The following is a 21,459-nucleotide window of genomic DNA, read 5'->3' on the forward strand; positions in this document are numbered from 1 at the left end:
ATCTTTCCAGAATAGCAAAGAATCAAAACTGTGTGTAAGCAGGGCCATGCATTTCCCCCAACCCACCTGCCACAGAGGAATGACTGGCCCCGGAGACTGAGGCTAGCGGTGTTGACGTGAACCGATTTGTTCAAATTTAGGGCTGCAAACTGCCCGACGAGCAGAGAAAGTAATGCCACGTTGTTCGATCCCAGAAGTGCATCTGGGGAACTTTCCCAGCCCCGCCCATTGCGCGATAGAGGGTCACAAAGGACCCGCCTTTCTCAGACTGGGCGTCGTTGGGCGAAGGTTGTTCCCAAGGCCAAGTGAGGCTTCCTCGCTGTCAAAAGCCCCGAACGAGCAGAACTAATGAAAGAGGGAAGTTAAGGACGCTCCAATTCTGAGACGCGGCGCATCTCTGCCGGCCCACGAACCACTCTTCCAGCAGCTGCCACTGCCGGACGCCTGGTCCCGCCGAGCGTAGGTAGCGGCCGCAGAGCGATGTCCCGCCGCAGCCCGGACGGGCGCCTCCCCAGGCTGCCCGCGCCCTCGGCCCCTCCACCGCCGCTCATGCTGCTGCTGCTGTTGGCCGCCGCCGTGCTGCCGAGCCTGGCAGGTGAGCAGAGAGAGAGGCACCGCGCTGCCCGCCCGCGCACGCCGAGCCCCGGGTCCCGCCAAGTTAACTTCCAGCAAGAGTCCGGGTTCTGGGTGGCCGCCAAGGAACGCGCTCCTGCGGGGGACTGACAGGGTTCGCTTTAGCGCTATTGTGGCTCTGGGACGGCCTGTAAGAAGGGCATGGGGTGTGTGCTCCTGAGAACTTAAAAAGAATTCTTGGCAGGCAAGTTTGTTCACTTCTGCAGGACTTGGCTTACTGAGGCCCGGCTGGTCCTCAAAGCGCCAGCCAAAGGACATCTGAATGTATTTATTCACATCATAGGGAGGTATGATTCCAGGCTGCCACTCACCCTCCGTCCCTCCCCCCAGCCCCCCCCCCCCCGCCGCTTAATTGTCAATTACTGTTTTAAAAAGGTGAGAAATGCAACCTGGTATTGTCAACTTGATATGGGTCAGGCACTGTGCTGAAGGGGTTTATGTTTTAGCCTATAATGCTCACTATAGGATAATCTAAATAGCATTATTATCTCTATTCTACAAATGAGGAAATTTGAGATTAAGTACTTTTCATAAAGATAAAGAGCATATGAAGGCAGAGGTGAAATGCTAAAGGGCATTTACTTAACTCTTCCCTTTTTAGCGGATTAAGATTTATCTCCAACAGGCATTGACACTTATCTGTATCCTTTGCAAAAACCAAACAGCTAGAAGACAACGTTGGATTTGGCACTTTCGCTCCCAATGAATACAATCAACAGTAATTAAAGAAACTTGAAAGACTTCAAAAGTAATATAAAGAGAGGATTTTATTTAATCTCATAGTCCCCTGTCTGTGTTGACCTGGCATCAGAACAGGGTGGAGTTTAGGAGCGCATCCCCCTGCCCCAGCTAGTGTACTGATTCTTGTTACATCACCTTCCATCAGACCCCAAGACCTTAGTTTTTGTAACTTGCCTGCATATTACTATTCAATTTTTCCAGTCTTTTAAGCTGCCTGTGCTTCTGAGATCAAAAGTGATGCAGCCCCAGGCTTCTGACTCTAGATTTACCAGCCCATTCTGTCCCTTCCCAGGACCGTGGACACCGTGTTGGTGTCACCTTTCAGGCCCAGGAGACTGTTCACACACACAGACCTGGGACTGGCTAGAGTCCCCAAGACATGGAAAGGGTGTTTGTGTCGGGAACTCAGGCTGACGCTTTTCTCCCTCTTCTGTTCTTTTGGATTGTTGGGATTGTTATAAATGTTTCTGTAGATGAGGGTGGTGCAGCCTGAGGAGTGAAGATGGGACACTGTTTATTCAAGAAGATATCTGGCAAGGAACTGTTTCTTAAACTGAGTTCCCCAAATGATAAGTAAGCTGGCACCATGCCAGGGCAGTCAAGAGTCAAGGCAGAGAATGAGGATATTTCTGCCATTGGCCTTCCTGGCAACTTTACGCCCAGCAATCCATGAAGACTTCTTAACATGGCGTCTAAGGACAGCCAGTGATGCCCACGCTGTTTCAACAAATGTAATCTTTGTTTCCTTTGTTCCGCACATGTTAACCTGTTTTCCAACACAGGTTTTTGGCACTTTGTCTTGCCCTCTTAGACTGCAAAACTCAGGACAGAGAACGTAGTCTTTGCCACTTCTTGCTTCAGTCAGTACATGATAGACACTGAAGGGGATGCATTTCAGTCTCCTTGGAATGAATTTTATATCCACTAAGATGCATCTCTCTATACACAAAAAACTTCTTCAATGTTTAAAGAATACTTTGTACTGTAATTACTCTAGAAATTGGCAAACAAGTGCACATTCATCCTCGCCATATCTTTCAAACTATTACAAACTTTAGATGTGTAATAGCATTGCCTTTATCTGTCCAGACTGGAAAGCCCATAATTGTTTTAAGGATACCTTATATAATTTCCTAAGCTGTAGAGTGAAGTCAGGTTGTCAGTAGAGGAAGGGATGGATTGGATGCCAAGAGACTTGTAAGATGGCGTAGAAGCCTTGGTAAAACTGGTTCCACAATTGGCCCTTGCACCTGCAGAGATGGGCTCCAGAGATTCATTCTTTCTTGTGCTCCAGAGCTGATCAGATAGAAGGAAGCTAGTTTACCCTGATAAACGCACAAGTCTATTCACCAAAATACCAGCTGTTAATTTTAAACAGACTTGATATTTGTGCAGCCTGCATCAGCCATGTTCTTGCACTGAAACTACATGGGATAGAGAACATGAGGGATTCTTGGGGTGAGGGTCGGAGTCCTCTGCTGCCCATCGGGACCCGACACTCCAGGAAGCACATGGGCACTCCTCCACCGTCCGTGCTCACCTGGCATCGACCCGACTGGGGCACACTGCCTCTTCCAGGCTTCCTCGGCTCACCAGTGCCCGTGTGAGACTAACAGATGGCCTCTTGAGATTGGTGACACCCTTATGTAGTTGTCAAGGAGTTTACTGTCCTGGGAGCCTTTCAGTCTCCTTAAGGTGACTCAGCAAACCTTTGGTTGAGACCAATCTCAATTGCTTCTTTAACTCTGAAGACACTCTTATTTCCAAATCACTGAGGTGGTTGCTCCATATATTCACTCTATGGCTGTTCTTCATTTTCTGAAGTATCATGTTAGAGAGGTAGTACTGAATTCTGCAAACAGAAACCATGGAACCAGACTGCCTCTGTTTGAATCCTGGCTCCAATACTTACTATGTGGCTTTAAGTAAATTATGTAATCTCGCTATGCCTCAATTTCTTAACCTGTAAAATGGGTATTATAATACTACCTATCTTATAAAGTTGTTGTGGGAACAGCACCTGGATATATACAGCCGTGGCTATATGTAATCATATGCCACACAATGACATTTCACTCAACTGCATATACAATGATGGTCCCATGGATTATAGCGGAAGTGAGAAATTCCTATTGTCTAGGGCTATCGTACCCATTGTAACTCATAGTGCAATGCATCACACAGACTATTGTCTTACACTTGCCCATAGTGTGCAGCACAGTACGTGTTGTACAGGTTTGTAGTGTAAGAACTGTAGGGGCACAGAATTTGTCACTCCAAAACATGTCTCTTTGGCATAAGGATTATTTTAGATTGGTTAATTTAAGAAACAGCTGATGGGAGAAGTTTTAAAACCAAGTAGAAGTGACCCATTCTAAAAGGCATTTATATTTGTAAGGGAAATCTCCATTTGTCTTCCTTATTGCGCCAGTAGGAAGAAATGACCTTACCTGTAGAAACTTATCAATGCCAGAGACAATAACTTAAACCTGCATAACAACCTTACCCTTGTTACACTGTGCTTTTCTTGGGAACTTTCATAACTGAATCCCCCACCCCCAACATCTTCTGCTGAAGATGGTATTTAAGGTGGTTGCTTCAGCCATTTTGGTGAATTACTCAGTTTTTCTGAGTCTCTCCTATGTATATAGGAGGTATGCATGTTATTAGATTTTTGTTTTTCTCTTCTTAATCTGGATTTTATTTCTAGGATGGCTCAGTCAAGAACACAGAAGAGTGGAGGGAAAATTATTTTTCTCCCCTGCAGAATAATAACCTTAGGTGTGTAGTAAGTTATACCATCTAGGTTTGGGTAAATGAACTCGTGTCATATTTGCACAATGACCTTTAGTACTGGCCATTGAAGTTACTTTTCTTTGAAGAAGCATCAGGGATCTCTTGATTGAGCAACCAAGAAGGCAGATAATCATCTCTGTGTTGTAATGTAATAGCTTCTACAACTAGGATTTTTCCTTAGGCACGGTCCAGCATTTTGGGGATTTGGAGTACACACATTAAGCAGCTATTTCAAAAAAGAGTGAACAGTTTCTTTGGTCGCTTTCCAGGATTAGAGCTGTCTGACTAAAATCACCTTGACTGCTTTAGTCATGGCTGCTTTAGAACTTCCCAACTCTTTTCTGTCTTTCTGAACCTCACTAAGTCTTCCTATAGAGCACCCCCACTGTCTTGGTGTGTCAGACCCAAAAGAAGTGGCCTTTCTAAACTCAAACATGTTCTTGTATTCTCCCTGTATCAGTTTGTTTCTAAAAATGTATACAGCCTCTGGGAGAAGTGCCCATTCATTTGTATTATTAAACTTTGTTTCCTGGTCCTTTTGGAAATGTCAGTCTGACAGCAAATATCAAAAACTTTCTCCAGAAGAAAATTAAAAAGAATCTTCCTTCAGTCTTTAAATCAAAGTAGAAGATTTTAAAAATCTTTTTCATAGTGATAATTTTTTATAATATATAAACTACGAATCATGTGAATTTCATCTTAGGACTTTGTTCTGACATGACGAACAGAAATTTTTGTTTTCATACACCTTTAGGCATTGTTTTTATTTTTGTCACCTGTTGTCTTTTGCTTTGTTGAATTCCAAATTATAAAGCATTACCTATTGAGACTACAAATGAGATAGCAACACCAATAATAGAATGAATCTCAAAGGATTTATTTTGTTCAATGTTTTAAGGCTTTTAATGCATTCAAGCTTCATCTTTTTTTTTTTTTTAAGTGGAGAAAAAAAATCTTTTCCAGTTGCTCCTAACTTATATTCCACGATCTTTTGAAAGTATAGCTTTAAGATGTGGCTAGAAAATCTTAATATTATTATGTAGTTTGTGTTAGTGGTGAATGTTATACCTCAGTCCTTGAGTTTAGCTAAGAAAAAATTTAGAACCAAGAACTCTAGTGAAAGTTTACTTAAAAAGTCAGAGAGGTAGCATAAATGAGTCATCTGGGCTATGTGGACTCAGGAAACAAGTTACAGAGGCAAAAGAAGGGTACTTAGAGCTTAAGAGGAAGAAAGCAACGGCACATGCCTGAAAAGGGGGTGAGGGCAAGTCATGGGCATGCTTTAGAGAGAGAGAGAGCACGTTCACTGGGTCACTTGCCTTAAGGGTTTTTATCTGTTTTCTGAAGGCGAGGATTTAAGAAGTCTCAGAGGAGGATCTCAATAAAACACTCATCAGGTTTTCAGGTGTGTGATTTGAGGGTCATGGTCTCTACTGATTGGCTGGTGCTAGGGCAGGAGGTCATTAGTCATGGCATCTGGTCCTGATGTCAGCCATGGAATTGCTCTACCTGGTTTTGCTCCTTTTCTGGGCCTGGAGCTGAAACACAACTGAGGTCTAGATGTTTTCTCTAATTTGACCAAGCTCTGTACCTGTGGTCAACAGACCCAAGGCTTTGTTCCTAAGATTATTTGATGCTGATCAGAACCTCTTTGCCCTGAGGGCTTCATGCTTAAGGGAGTGGTCAGGTCTTGCAAGGGAGAAGGAGGCACATGGGTCAGAGTGCTGGATGGGGCCAGTTTCCTTGCTCTATTCGCCAAGGAGTTTTCCTCACTTCTCACTGTTCTTCCTCATTTGTAATATTGATTGAAAGGCACAGGCTTGCTCTAAAATTTGTCAGCCTTGTAAATGCAATTACAATTCCAACATAAGGCAGTATCAAGTTATTCAAACCAGCATTTGCAAACCTAGGGTACCAAAATTCTCCTTCACAATTAGAAATCAAGAATGATTATACCACAGGCTAGATACAAATCTGTCTCTAAGTGTGACCTTCACAGCTAGTGTAATAGTTTGTGATTGAGGCAGCCACATAATCAATAAAGCATTGCGTTAGACCCAAGGAAGTTGATATAATGAAATATGCAGTATCTCTTCCTGATTTTCAAGGACCTCATAATCAAATTTATTGGACCAAATACATACAAATGCACATAATAAAAAAGTAATCTAGATGAGGAGTGAGCTAAGAGAGATGAATTAGAATGGGGCTAAATTGACTTTCTGTTGGTAGGACTTTTGGCAAGAACTCTGATTTAATCCGGTGGTGCAGAATAGGTTTGTTTCAAGGGGAAGAAGGAAAGGGATCATTTTAGTTTCAGGCAAATCTATAACATTTTTCTGCACTAGTGTTTTGCTGCTTTGGGCAACTTTTTAAAAGCTATATCCTTTTCTATTTACCAAATTTGTCAGACACACTATGCACCTCACATCCTCTCACCTGCATGGAGCCTTTTATTCTAAATAGCTCCATGCAGGTGTTACCTGAGGCACCTCCACTCAGCGAAGTTGCAGGATTCCCTTGCTCTCTGGCTCAGAGCTTCTCTGAAATCATAACCACATGATTGGCACTGGAGCACATGCAGACCTGGGAGTGAGGGATTTAACACTGCATGGGACAATCTTTGACTTGTGCCAGGTGGGAGCTGGTGGATAAATGATCCATCCCTTATACAGGGTCTTCTTCAGAGACTTATTCTACACACTTCCTTGGACCATCTCAGAATCCATTGTTAAGTTAGCTTTCCCTCATTCCCTATTCTATTCCACCAGTCCCATATTCCTGTTCCCTGGGAACACTTCCCCAAATAATATGATTTCAGTGGTGATTGAGAGCTAAAACTCCTACTTATAATTTTGTTCCCTGGAGATTGTTCATTCATGAATCAGTTATTTGCTTAGTGACTGTGATGAAGCATCATAGGAAATCTAAAAACCAAGTATTAATTTTTTGAGAACCATTTTGAAGAAGGGAAGGCAATGCCAAGTGCTCAGAGAGAGATCATGAGAGACTATGCTCAGCGGACATAAAAGAGAAAAGCAATCCAAGGATCAGAATTAGTGAACTATTAGCTAAACCCAATCTGAATAGATTAAATTGCAGTCCTAATTTTTTCACATTTTCTCTCACATATTCAGAACCTCTGCTCCCTCATGTTTCTTTCTCTTTTTCTCTAGCTTACTGAATATATTAGCCAAAATTTTATTGCTTGGGGTTGAATACCACATTCTACCATAAATGAGGTGCTAAGAAAATTAGGTTCCAAATATGAGAGAGTTGTTTAAGTCCTTTATGACCATTTAACAAATTCTAAGACAGAGTTAGGAATATTTTTTCAACCAAAGACAACTTTTTAAAAATTTTTAAGTCATGTTTATTCTATTACAGTTGTCTCAATTTTTTTCCTCTTTGCCCCCCTCCACCCATCCCACCTCCCACCTTCTGGTCCCACAGTCAATTCCTACTCTGTTGTCCATGACCATGGTTCATTCATGCATGTTCTTTGTTTAGTTCCTTCCCCTTCTTTCCACCATTGTCCTCTTTCCCCATCCCCATTGGTCACTTTCAGTCTGCTCCATGTTTCCATGCATGTGGTTTATTTTGTTCATTAGTTTATTTTATTGAATAGATTCCACTTATAGGTGAGATCATAGGGTATTTGTCTTTCACCAACTGGCTTATTTCACTTAGCATAATATTCTCCAGTTCCATCCATGTTGTCGCAAAAGGTAGGAGTTCCATCTTTCTTTCTCTCTCTTCTCTTTCTTTCTTTCTTTCCTTCTTAAATGCAGATTGATTTTATTTATTTTTTTAAATGTCAAAGTCAATTATAAAATGTTAAAAAATTTAAAACCATTATAAAGTCCCAGCAACTAAAACAACATGATGCCAGCACAGAAATAATCAAGTAGATCAAGGAAATACAATGAGCATTCTAGAAACAAATGTATATACCTGTCTAATGTTGTAATATATGACTAAAATGATATTTCAAATCAATGGGTAAAATAAGGCTTATTCAACAAATAAGGTACATGGACCACTATTACTTGAAATGAAACAAATATAGAGCCCTATTTCACATATTATACAACAAATATTCAGGTGAGTTAAAAATCAATATGGAGAATCTATGGAATTTTAGGAGAAAATGCAAACCAATATTTTTCTTACCCTAAAGTAAAATATTCAAACCCAGAAGCTATAAAATAAAATATTGACAATATGACTATATTAAACATGTAAGACTATATAGTAATATAGATAGAAAAAAGTTAAAAGACAAAGAATAGAATGGGAAAGTATTTGCCACATATTTAAGAAAGGGTTAATAGCTTTTTTTAGGGAAAAAAATTCTACAAACCTTTAATAAATGGATAAAGAATACAAAAAAGTCATTTAAAGCTTTTTAAAAATAATAATAGGCAAGAAATATGCAAAAACAGGTTTATTTTCAACACATAATAAAGGAACAGTTAAAATAACACATCATTGTCACAATCAGATTAATATGTATTAAAAGTATTGGTAATATCAAGTATTGGCAACTGTGAAAGGAACCAGGTATTCATAGACTCTTTTTCTTCATCTTAAAGCAGTCCCTTTAGCATATCTTGCAATGCTGGTTTGGTGGAGGTGTATCCTTTTAGCTTTCTTTTGTCTGGGAAACTCCTTATTTCACCCTCCATTTTAATTGAGAGCCTTGCTGAGAAGAGCAGTCTTGTTTGCAGGCCTTTGCTTTTCATGACTTGGATTATTTCTTGCCACTCTTTTCTGGGTTGCAGTGTTTCTGTTGAGAAGTCAGCTGCTAGCCATACTGGGGCTCTCTTCTATGTTACTACTTCTTTCTCCCTTGCTGCCTTTAGGATTCTCTGTTTGTCTTGGATATTTGCCATTTTAATGATGATGTGTCTTGGAGTGGGCCTCATTGGGTTCCTCTTGGATGGGACCCTCTGTGTTTCCTGGATTTGTGTGACTTTTTCTGTCCTCCAATTAGGGAAGTTTTCCATCATTACTTTTTCAAACAGGTTCTCTATCCCTTGCTCCTCTTCTTCTCCTTCTGGTATCCCTATTATACAGATATTATTACATTTCAGGTTGCCCTGCATTTCCCTCAATACCTCTTCATTCTTTTTGAGTCTTTTTTCATTTTCTTGCTCTTTCTGGGAGTTTTTTTTTTTTACCTTTTCTTTCAGCTCACTGATTTGATCCTCAGCTTCATCTAGCCTGCTTTTGATTCCTTCTACTGTGTTCTTCAATTCATAAATTGTATTCTTCATTTCCTCTTGTCTCTTATTGATGGTTTCTATATCCTTTTTCATGCTGATATAGTTTGTAGTGTGTTCCTCATAGTCTTCCTGTAGTTTTTGTAATTCTCTCTGAGCTCGCTGACCTCATTGAGCTTCCTTAGAACCATTGTTTGGAACTCAATATCTAATAGTTTACTTGCCTCTATTGTATTTAGTTCTCTTTGTGGGGATTTCTCCTTTCCCTCCAACTGGGGCGTGTTTCTTTGTCTTCCCATTATTTGTGAGACTCTTGTTTTTTGCTTCTGCTTCTTAAATTGATCTGTCTTGATTTCCTGACTTTGTGGTGTGAACTTCTATGGAAGCAGGCCACTGTTTGTTTGTTTTTTCTTTCTGGACCTATCTCTGATGATATCAGATGTTGACCCCATCTGACCTTAGGCAGTCTGTTCGAGACTTCCAGAAATCTACTGTCTGTGGCTGTCTCCTTCCACTGTTAATCTAATCACTCTGTACTCAGCAGGCCACCTTAGACAGCTCAGGGTGGGGTGGAGTCCCTCCTGAGGGGCAGGGTTATTGGGTCCTCTCTCGTTGTTGCCATGCAGGGGAGTGGCCTCTGCCTGATCAAGAGGGTTGCTGCCATATGGGGGAGGAGTCAGCACAGGGATCCCGCCAGCCACTCTCTCAGTTCTCCCCCCAAAGCTGCCATCCCCAGTCTCTCCTCAAGTGTCTCCTATTGTGTTACCAGTACCACAACAAATCGAAAAGGCAGGAGACTGAATGTGATGAGCAGCAGGGGACTTAGCAGACGTGACCGACTAAGCCCCGAGCCCAGGGAAAGCATCAGTTTTATTAGCAAGCTTAAACAATACAAACAATGCAAACTGACCTGACAGCCACCTGTTCTCCAGACTACATGATATTTATCAAGACTGCAGGGACATACATGCCTTACATTGTATCTTAGTTACGCTAGCCAGTTCTTCAGAACCCTCAAGGAAGTGCTATACATAAATACCACTCATTGTCTATTAGTGGCGTTCCACCTCCCTCGCCAGCCAGTTTGCTGGACAAGTGAGGACATGCAGACAATAAGCTCCTTTGTGCAGGCAACTCCCTTGGCTATATGCATCCATCTTCCACAGTCTCTAGACCACTCTACATCCCTTTTAGCCAGGGATCTACTAGCGGTGGCTGCCACTCTGCACTCAGCAGGCATTTTAGACAGCACAGGGTGGGGCAGAATCCCACCTGGGGGCGGGGCTATTGGGCTCTCTGACACTGCTGCTGTTCAGGGGAGCAGTCTCTGCCTGGGCAAGATAACTGCAGCCGCATGTGGGATGAGTCAGCACCGAGATCCTACTGGCTACTCTCTCAGTTCTCTCCCCAAAGCCTCCTTCCCCGGTCTCTCCTCAGCAGTCTCTAGCCCACTCTGCCCCTGTCTTTGCAGGAGACCAGGATAAGTGGCTTCAAACAAAAATTTATGTGTTGGCCCTTTAAATGGCTCTTTGCATCTCTAGCTGCCTGTCTGTGGCAGAGAGGAACCCTGCCGCTTTTTGCAGCTGGCTGTTATTTGTGTACTTTTTGGGCTCTGGTGCTGCAGGCTGGAGATCCCAGCTTTTGGTTTAAACCCCGCTCTTCTTGGGGGATCCAACTGGCCCTTTCAATATCCTTCTGGTGCTGCCACCCGTGGGCACCCTGCCCACCTTCCTGAATCTCTACTGCACTTCTCACCAGTTAGATTGCGCTAAAGCTGATTCTTCTGTCTGTCCAAGGTTTTAAGGCTCCTCTCTCACTATTGTTCAGTTGTTCATTCCAGGTGATTTCTCCACAATTTAATTGTAATTCCAGATTGGTCCTGGGAGGAGGTCAGTGTGACTTCCACTCACTCCTCCGCCATCTTGATTTTCCTCAACTGAAGACAATTAACTCATAGAAAACATTAGAATACACAATTAAAATTTTAAATGTGCTTCTTCCATCTTTATACAGGAAAATAATCCTGTTTTTGTAAAGTAACATTCCCATTCATTCAACAAATATTTATTAACTGTGTTGATCTTGAGAATGTTACTGTTAAAAAAATGTTTAAATCTTATTCTCCATTTCCACAACTCTAGAGAAAATATCCATACATAGTACTTGCCTCGTGTGCGTCTGAACCATTCTCTAGGCTTCTTACCTGAACTTGAAGACATATTGTAATTACTTCAGTTATTTTAGGCTAACTTCTATGAATGTTATGATACACTTCACCTTCATTTCAAGAAAACACACAAGTAAACTAGATTCACAGAAACATTATTGCGCCAGGTGCAGTGAGTCCAGAATATGTGGTGGCAAGCAGGAGCAGTCCCTGCCCTCCCAGAGCTTGTATACAGCTAGGTTAGGGTTCAAATTATGTAATGTTTTTCTACCTTTTTGCTATTATACTTTTTGTATCATCTGCTTCTTGACATGGAGATTTTTAAAAAAATTTATAATGGCTTAAAAGCTATTAAAGGATTTAAGAAAAAAATTGTGTAGTACTGGGAAAATCAGAAAGAGATGATACATAGAAAAGACATCGAGGAATAGAGGACATCAATTAGGGGTGAATTGAGAAACTCAGATTTTGGCATAATTATCTATTTTTTCCCCTTCCGCCCTATAGCCTCCCTTCCCACCAGGATTCCCACCCCCTTATTTCATGTCCATGGGTTGTACATATAAATTCTTTGGCTTCTCCATTTCCTATACTATTCTTAACCTCCTCCTGCCTATTTTGTACCTACTATTTATGCTTCTTATTCCCTGTACCCTTCCCCCCATTTTCCTCCCTCTCCCTCCCCTCCAATCTCCATTTCTGTGATTCTGTTCCTGTTCTAGTTGTTTGCTTAGTTTGCTTTTGTTTTTGTTTTTTTAGGTTCAGTTGTTGACAGTTGTGAGTTTGTTGTCATTTTACTGTTCATAGTTTTTGATCTTCTTTTTCTTAGATAAGTCCCTTTAACATTTTATATAATAAGGCCTTGGTGATTATGAACTCCATGAACTTGACCTTATCTGGGAAGCACTTTTTCTGCCTTTCTATTCTCAATGATAGCTTTGCTGGATAGAGTAATCTTGGATGTAGGTCTTTGCCTTTCATTACTTTGAGTACTTCTTTCCAGCCCCTTCTTGCTGTAAGATTTCTTTTGAGAAAGCTGATAGTCTTGTAGGAACTCCTTTGTAGGTGACTGTCTCCTCTTCTCTTGCTTCTCTTAAGATTCTCTCTTTATCTTTAATATTTGGTAACTTAATTACAATGTGCCTTGCTGTGTGCTTCCTTCTGTCCAACTGCTTTGGAACTCTCTGAGCTTTCTGGACTTCCTGTAAGTTTATTTCCTTCACCAGCTTGGGGAAGTTGTCCTTCATTATTTTTTCAAATAAGTTTTCTGTTTCTTGCTCTTTCTCTTCTCCTTCTGGCACCCCTATGATTTGGATGTTGGAATGTTTAAAGTTGTCTCAGAGGTTCCTAAGCCTCTCCTCATTTTTTTGAATTGTTTCTTCATTCTGTTCTGGTTGAATGTTTATCTCTTCCTTCTGCTGCACACCATTGATCTGAGTCCGTTTCCTTCCCTTCACTGTTGGTTCCCTGTATATTTTTCTTTATTTCACTTTGCATAGCCTTTGCTTTTTCCTCCACTTTGCAACCATACTCAACCATTTCTGTGAGCATCCTGATTACCCTTGTTTTGAACTGTGCCTCTGATAGGTTGGTTATCTCTTTGTTGGTTAGTTCTGTTTTTGGAGCTTTGATCTGTTCTTTCATTTGGGCCATATTTCTTTATCTGAGCACACCTGTTACATTGGAAGTGGTGGAGCCTTTGATATTCACCAGGGCAGGGTAACACAGGTCCCTGTGTTGCGATGCTGTGTGTTGGGGAGGGGTCAAAGAGGGAACAAAGCCCCTTACTCAGCTCTCAGCCAGCTTTCGGTCACTTCCCCTGTTAACCACAAGCAAATTGGGTCCTTCTGGTGCTGTTTCCCAGGTGGGTGGGTTTGTGTATGTTCTAGGACCCTGTGGGTCTCTCCAATGAACTCTTCTGTGAGGCTGAGAGTTTCTCTTGCTGCCACAAACCCCACAGGTTTTTACAGCCAGAGGTTTTGAGGCTTTCTTTTCTTGTGCTGGAACCCTGGGTTCTGCATCTTCTCCACCAACTGCCCATCTCTGCCCCTCCTACCAGACTGTATTAGTGTTTCTTTTTTAACTCCTTGGTTGTTGGACTTCCATACAGTTAGATTTTCTGGCAGTCCTGGTTATTTTTTGTTTTTAAATTGGTTGTTGTCCTTCTTTTGGTTGTTTGAGGAGGCAAAGTATATCTACCTACACCTTCCTCTTGGCCAGAAGTCTAGAAAGATTTTGGCATAATTCTCAAAGCATCTGTTAAATTGGTCAGGTTGTTAGCAGTAAATTTTTATCATTGAGTTCCCATGAGGACTGAATAAGAGACTTTCATGCATGAAGACAGAGTAGTGTCAAAAAGCACTGATTTGCAGACGTTTATTATTTGGGGTAGGGAAATTAGGGGAAGCTTGGTAGTCCCTGTAACAATAAAAACACAGCCCTTGAGTGCTTAGATTGAGAGCAAGCCAAGTTTATAACAAACAGAGCTACTGGAATGGAAAATGAAGGGAAAGTGAAGTTAAGATGCTGGATGAGAAATGCTAACATTTTGGAGAAAGGAACAAAGCTAAAAATCATGTTATGTGGACAGAACTGAAAGAGAAGAGACTGACAAGCATTACTTTCCTTTTTTTCTGTTGCTGTTCATGACTCCACCAAAGAGCATATGCAAGTCAGAGGTGTTGGCCCAGCTTATGGCAGGTCGGGGAGTGGTATATAATGGTTTCCAGATCACAAAGTGCGTGGGGTGGTGGATGAAGCTGGTAGGTAGGCAGAATCCAGATCATGAAGACAGATAGTATAAGCTAAAGAAGTTTATTTCTAGGCAATAAAAGCCGTTAAAGATTTTCAGTAGTCAAGTAAACAAATCAGTCTTGTATTTTAGAAAGGTCACTCTGGCAGAGCATGAACAATGGGCTTGAAAGGCCTCTTTAAAGGTAAAGCCAATTGTGATATCTGAAGTTAGCATAGAAACAGAAAGCTAAAGACTGGCGGGAGAGATATTTAGGATGTTTTGATTAAACATGAGTTATGGGAGAGAGAGAAAAAGCCTGCATAAACTTGGGTTTCAGGCTGAAAAATCATGGAGACTGCAGAAGATAGAAGATGGGTTGGAAGAGAATATGAGTTTTGTTTGGAATATTTTGAATTTTTAGTGCTCATAAAATCATCCAGGTGGTGTTATCAAGTGTGCTGTTAGGTCTACAAGACAGTCAGAAGAGGAGGAAATTCAAAAGAGAGTGTTGTCCCAGATGCAGGGGAGGAAAGAGTTTTAAGAATAAGTGGTCACCAAGGTCAAACACTTTCAGACACTTACGTGACATTGGGATTCAAGGATTTCATTCGTGATGCAGCCAGAGCAGCGCCGGCAGCAGCACGACGGGAATGGATGCCCGCCGGCCATGGGTCAAAGTGAGGAAACTGAGGGAGTGAAATGGATGGGGCCGGAACTGAACTTGTCATTGTCACAACGCTGGCACCAGCACCTGGCGAAGTCCCTGATACAGTGTGCTCTACAACATTTGCAATAATTTTACGAAGGGAGAGATTCCAGCCATAGCTAAAGCTGCTCACAGGATCCAGAGAGAGAGCTTCTGTGGTTGCTTTGCTTTGATCCATGCATGACAATAGAACTTGTTAATTTACTAGAGGGGGAGGAGCCGCTGCAGGGAGAGAACTTTAGGGAACTGGAGCAGGAAGGGTTAGGGTGGAACAAAGTTCCTAACAGAAATGAGAGGGGTGGGGTCCAGAGAATGCATGGGTAGAGGTATTGAAGTGAACAAGAAGAGGGACATGAATACAGGATTTGTGAGGATAAATTCACAAAATTATCAAGAACTTGAGGGGGTCACAAGTGATAGTTTTTATTTTTTTCTGAAAAATAAGACTCTAATGTTATATAAGAATTAAGCAAGAGAAATAGGATAAGAAACCAGAGAATATGAATGCTTTGACCCCACTGCTGAGGGGAACGGAAGGCCTTGCTGACCAGGGACGTGAGCCCTGTCCGTGGCTGATTGAGGAGGTGGGCGAGGGCTCCAGCTCTGGCCTTGCCCCTATGCCATCTCTCAGGACGGAGCTCAGAGACCCACCTCTGTGATGTTATAACCACACCCCTACAAACTTAACTTGTATTTTTGCTATGGGCTCATACCCCTTAATCAAGGGTCTGGTTTTTCCCCCACTTGCAACAAAAGCAAACTATAGTGGCAGATTTCCCAATTCTAATAGCATGGGATTCTTTAAAAAGCAAATGTGGTTACATAGAAGAAAATGAATAAGCAAATCAGTTGAATGGCATCCTATTATTACTCCCTTTTCTTTCTTCCAGAAGTCTACTATGCAACTGCATACTGGATACCTACTGAAAAGACAGTACATGTCAAAAATGAACTGGACAAGAGCGGGGACGCCTATGGCTTTTATAATGACTCTATGAACACCACAGGCTGGGGTATCCTGGAGATCAGAGCGGGGTATGGTTCTCAGTCGCTGAGCAACGAGGTCATCATGTTTGTGGCTGGCTTTTTGGAGGGTTACCTCACTGCCCCGTAAGTACCGCAGTCATGGTAGAGAACTATCAGGCAACCTCTGTCTCTTTCTGTGTCCAACGATGTAGCCCTTGTCTTCTTGGCATTGTACATTAATAGCTGTACTACTGTGCATTAGTAGCTGTACTAATATCTCATATGATAGAAACATCAGAATTCCATTTGAACCCTTAGTCAGTACCTGCCTAGATGGAACAAAGGCCCCGTTGTGGCACTGCCCAGCTCTCATGGCACTGACATTTTTAAATCTTGCCTTTCCTGGAACTGTTTTTAAGAGACAGCTAAGCAGTCTCATCCTACTAGTTATTTATTGTCCAGCAGAAAACATGTGGGAGGTGGAGTGACTCTTTGAGAACTACAAAGTAGAGAAGATTAATTAAAAATAAAACATAACAGCACTGATTTTCAACAGTCTTAGAACAATACTTTCGAGTGGGTAAAGAGGTTTTAAATTGAAATTTTAATGTCTAATATAAATGTTCCTTCCCATTTTACTGTTACTGATTATTACATCCTTCCTTTGTCTTATAAAAATAACAAAAATGCAGTTAATGATAATGTAATCAGGACTCATCCTTTTAAGAGAAAAACTCTTTAAGGAAAAGAAAGTGGCAACCCATTTAATCAAGCCATTCCTTCTTTGATATAAAGTGTTTGGATGAGCTGGCTTCCTTTTTTTTATTCTCTGTGACCTAGATTGTTGAGTGCAGTTTAACCAAACCTCATTTTGTGCTGTTACCGCCTTAGTCATAGCGAGCGCAGTGCAACCCTAATCAGTTTCTGCATTCTGGAGATTATATCGGATGTTGAATGACTAGTTACTAAGTTCTGGCTGCTCTTTTTAAATTTAAACCAGAAATTCCTGTTTTTATTTTTATACCAAATTTTTGTTACCTTACCATTGGATTCCCCTTCATATAGTATACTAGTCAGAGATGTATAAAACTTTATAAACTGAGCGAGATTAAAAACATATTTAAGACTGTATTATATATCTACAAATCTGAACTGTTTATCTTTTACTCCAAATCTCTATCCACTTTTGTATCCACTCATTTGATTGCATTATTTAAACTGAGTTGCAAAATTGGAGAAATAATTTTCATTGATTGATTGACTGATTGATTTGAGAGCGAGAGAGAGAAGCAACGATTTGTTGTTCCACCCACCCACGCATTTACTGGTTGATTCTTACATGTGCCCTGACTGGGGATTGAACCTACAACCTTCGTGTATTGGGATAATGTACTAACCAGTCGAGTTATCCCGCCAGGGCTGCAGAAATAATATGGACTGAAGTTGTGTAAATATAAGCATATTAGATGAACTCATGTGTGCTAGACATAATGGGTTATTAAGGGAAACTATGCGATTTGAAGACAGAAGCTTTAATCCTGAGACTGTTGTAAGGATAAGCATGTCTGCCTTGAATATTGGTGTCCCTAACAGAAAGCTCAGGAGTTTGACTGAGAAGGCTTCCGACAAAGGTGGCACTTCCAATATTCTCCTGTCTCAGGAAAAACATGTCTTAAGATTTTACTTTTGTGGATGACTTTATCATTTCATCCTGATTCATAATAGAAAGCATTAACCTACCCTTGATTGCCTTTATCCATTTTCCAAGAACATCCATAGAAAAAGGAGACATTCTATTAATAACTTTTTAAATACTTTTATTTTAGAGTAAAAAATACTTAAATTTTATTTCTTAAAAACATAAATCACTTAGCTACTATTCAGTAACCATTTCTTTGTTTGCTTTGCTTTTGCCATGTCTTTTCCAAGAAAATTCTACATGTATAAGTCAGGCTTTTACAATTAAAGCAAATAAACAGCTTCCTGCATAGTGTGATCCATTTTGAAGATCTGGCAACTGAATCAGTCTTCCCATCAGACCAGTAGCAGCTGCCCATGGATGAGTGGTCAGGAGTGAGAGAGAGACCAGCCTCGCAGTCTCAGCCAATGCTGGTCCTTAAGGGAGAGTTGGGAAACCCTTGGCAGCATTTCCACTGCACAGAACAACCTGAAAAGAAGGCTGTAATCCTAAGTACCATAGGAGTCTAAGAGGAAGGCACCCAGTGGGCCAGAGCAGTCAAAGAAGGCTTTGTGGAAGGAGTGAGTTGTGGGTCCAGCACTTGATAGATGAGAACCATTTGGCTTGGCTGGGAAGAAGGAAGAAATCATTCTGGGCGGAAAGCAACAGAACAGTGCTGAAAAAGGCCCAGAGTCTGAAATGAGTACATTGCATTTACAAAGAGGGAGGAGTAGAGGCTTCGATTGAGCCAGCAGGGGGCAACAGGTTTAGAAAGGCAAATGGGGGCAGTACTGCGGAAGGCTTGGATGCAGACCCATTCAATGGTCGTCGTCCTCTTTCTAGCACAGAGTGCTCAGAGGTCCCGTGAATTTAAAAGATAGCCTCTCTGTTTATCTTTGTGTTGTATTTATATGACTGTGGTAATTCTCCCTAGCTGTGCAAGGATGGGCTTCCTGTGTAGGTGGTACCAAGGGTCTGAGGGAATACTGCTTTGCAGAGACTTTGAGATACCTCATTGAACAGGAGTTGCTGGTGAGCAGGAAGATGCATGACAGACAACTGAAGGGGCTGGAAGGGAGAGAGAGGTCAGCATTTGTATATTTGAAGAGGGCGAAGGAAGAAGAAAAAGAAAGAGGAGGAAGAAGGGGCAGGAAGGAAGGGAAAAGAAGAGAAGGAAGAGGAGGAAGAATTACAATCAGAACTCTCCTTAGAAAGGCATTTCCTCCCTTGCCAGGTAGTTCAGTTGGTTAGAGCATCGCCCTGATATGCCAAGGTGGTGGGTTGGATCTCCAGTCAGGGCACATACAAGAGTCAACCAATGAGTGCCTAAATAAGTAGAACAACAAACCGATGTCTCTCACCCTCTCTGTCTCTCTTTGTCTCTCTCTCTCTCTCTCTCTCTCTCTCTCTCAAATAAGAAAGGCAGGGGGCATTTCCCATAAGCTACTTTTTAGGGGCTGTCATTCTAAGTGCATTCCTGAAAAGTCAAATAAGTAGGGGCATTTCCAAAACAGCATGCATTTAAAGGAGCTGCTTTGTGCCTAGCTTAAAGCTCAGACTCGTGGGATGTGACCCTGCTGCTTAACACAGACCTCTCTGTCAATGGGTTGGGGCAAAGGGGAGACACAGAGGAGGCTATCAGTTTCCTTCCTCCTCTTCTGATGTGGCCCAGAAGATGAAGGCTTATTACACATTCCGATGCCCAAGAGTTTGTGTCAAGAGAAGAAGATGCGCCAAATGGAGTGGAGAAGTTTGGCTCACAGGGACGAGCTCCAGCAGGGAGACAGAGCAGAGCGGGTGCTGGAATGTTCCCTGGATTTTGACTCCTGGACCCAAGGCACGGCAAGGACTATCTGCTGGCAGCACCACGGCTGCACAGGCCACTGTCTGGTCTCAGCAGGGAGAGGCAGTGTGGCTCCCTCGGAGCAAAGGTCCCTGGCATTCTCCGAAGCAAAGCAGAAGAGCGTAAATGTCAGCCATCTGGAGGCTGAGGTTGTGGCCACAAAACCAATAGCAGAGAAGGAGTACAAGTCACAGGCTAGGCTTTCTGTTTGTTTGATGGCTTGTTTTCAGCTACACGTGGGCAATTGTCTGCAAAGTAATAGCATCTTCATACACAAATATCATTTTATCAAGTTAAACCCTATAATATACTGCTGGGGACTGTTACTTGTGGTGTTTTGCCAGGTGTAATTGACCTCGCACACTAGGACACTGCCTTGGAGCAAGGGCGAGTGAGCCTGAGCTGAAGCGGGGGCGCGGGTTGAGCCAGAGGCCACAAGAAAGAGCCATCTTTTCTCATTTTCCTCTCAGCTTGGAAAGCCGCTCAGGCCGCTCCCAAGGAGTGGGAGTGCAGGGCTGCCACCTTTCCCACATCATGACGATTACAATCGAGTGCTGTTCCTTACAATCTCCTGATACTTGGCAGGAGGAGGTGTGTAAGAGGATAGACGTCGTGGGGTGAACAATTGAGATATTCAGATTAGGAGAGCCATGTACCAAGTCTGAAAGATATAATTTGCTCTTTTCGACCTATTGCATACTTGAGAGACAAAAGGAAAGCACACAAAGAAATATTCTCAAATCCTCCATCATTTCTTTGGAAACGGTCAATAACTTGTCGTGTCCTTGAACGTTTTCAACACTTCCACATAACAGTTCGGTCCTGGGCCCAGGCTTTGTACTTTTCGGGAAGCTCAAGATCATCTACCCCTGCTGCTCTGGCAGGGTTACCTCATCCTAGGCAGCAGCAGCAGATTCAGCTGGACCACGGCTTGGAGCAGGCACTAGATATTTTCAGAGGCTTCTCTCACTGTCTTGCCCCTCCACATGCTCTCTTCTTTCTTCCACGTTCTGTGCCCCCACCCATCTCCTGAGGAGTCACTCACTGCAGGCCCCTATCCTTACCAGGCAAACCTTCACTCCAGGAGGGCTCCTGAGCGTGCTGTGAGGCGCCTTCAGCCTCCCACACTTCCCCTTCCTGGCAACTCTCAGAGCCATGATCCTTGAGAGCCAGATGCTCCCTCTCCCTTCTCCACCAGCTGAAATATTGCTCAACCCCCTAGACCCTCTCAGATGCTGTCTTTCTGATGAAGCTTTTTCTGATTCCATTCCCACTGGATTCGAGCCGCCATCTCTTCCCCACACCACCTGTGAATGCCCAAGGGAAGGGTCCCTATCTTACTCATCTTTGTATACCCCAGACACCTGGCCTGTGCTTCTGCCCCCCAGCAGTATTTAATTACACGCTTGTTAGGTTTAATTGAATCCTGTTGTTGTTCCAGTTCTATTAGAGATGAATTAAAAGAGTAAGGGACCCATGCATTGCAGTGTCTACAAATCTCCACCAAACTGAGCTTCTTCCTTTCTTTTTGACTCTATGGGGTGGCTCCCTAACACTTGCAAATTATGAGTCCCTGATGTTTCACTAATGATGTAAAAGCTGCTAACTAGCCATAGATGGATTTTTAATAAAATGAGTCCTGAAACCTTTCTGGAAAGAATGGTGATGAGGGTGTGGGGACCTGATCTGCTCTAGTTTTGAAATGAAGTGGCTGACTGTGTTGCTGAAGTGGCTGGTGAAACGACCTCTGGGATTACTCAGTAAGCATGAGCCAATTCAGTGCAACAGATACTTGTTACACTGCCCGTACCAGGCTCTGGGGGTGGGGAGAAAGGTAGGAGGGAGAGTTAATTCCTAAGTACGTTCTTCAAAGAGGATGCCTTTTAAGTTAATATGTTGACATAACAGTTGCTAAAACTATGATTAAGAGAGCTTGTAAGCAAAATTATGGTGCAAGTAGAGAAAATAGT

General features: G+C 42.4%; 1 protein-coding gene across 1 annotated transcript in view; it reads left to right on the plus strand.

Annotated features, from left to right (window-relative positions):
* Positions 1–251: 251 nt before the first annotated feature.
* Positions 252–21,459, plus strand: part of PLBD1 (phospholipase B domain containing 1) — a 56,257-nt gene continuing 35,049 nt past the window's right edge. The window contains exons 1-2 of the mRNA XM_054591404.1: positions 252–595; positions 15,893–16,112. Coding sequence (XP_054447379.1) covers positions 481–595; positions 15,893–16,112 — 335 coding nt within the window. The 5' untranslated portion in view covers positions 252–480. The remainder of the gene's footprint in view (positions 596–15,892; positions 16,113–21,459) is intronic.

The sequence above is a fragment of the Pteronotus mesoamericanus genome, unplaced genomic scaffold (assembly GCF_021234165.1).
Source record: "Pteronotus mesoamericanus isolate MK-2021 breed Mesoamerican mustached bat unplaced genomic scaffold, CSHL_Meso_final scaffold_21, whole genome shotgun sequence".
In the NCBI taxonomy this organism is placed as follows: domain Eukaryota; kingdom Metazoa; phylum Chordata; class Mammalia; order Chiroptera; family Mormoopidae; genus Pteronotus; species Pteronotus mesoamericanus.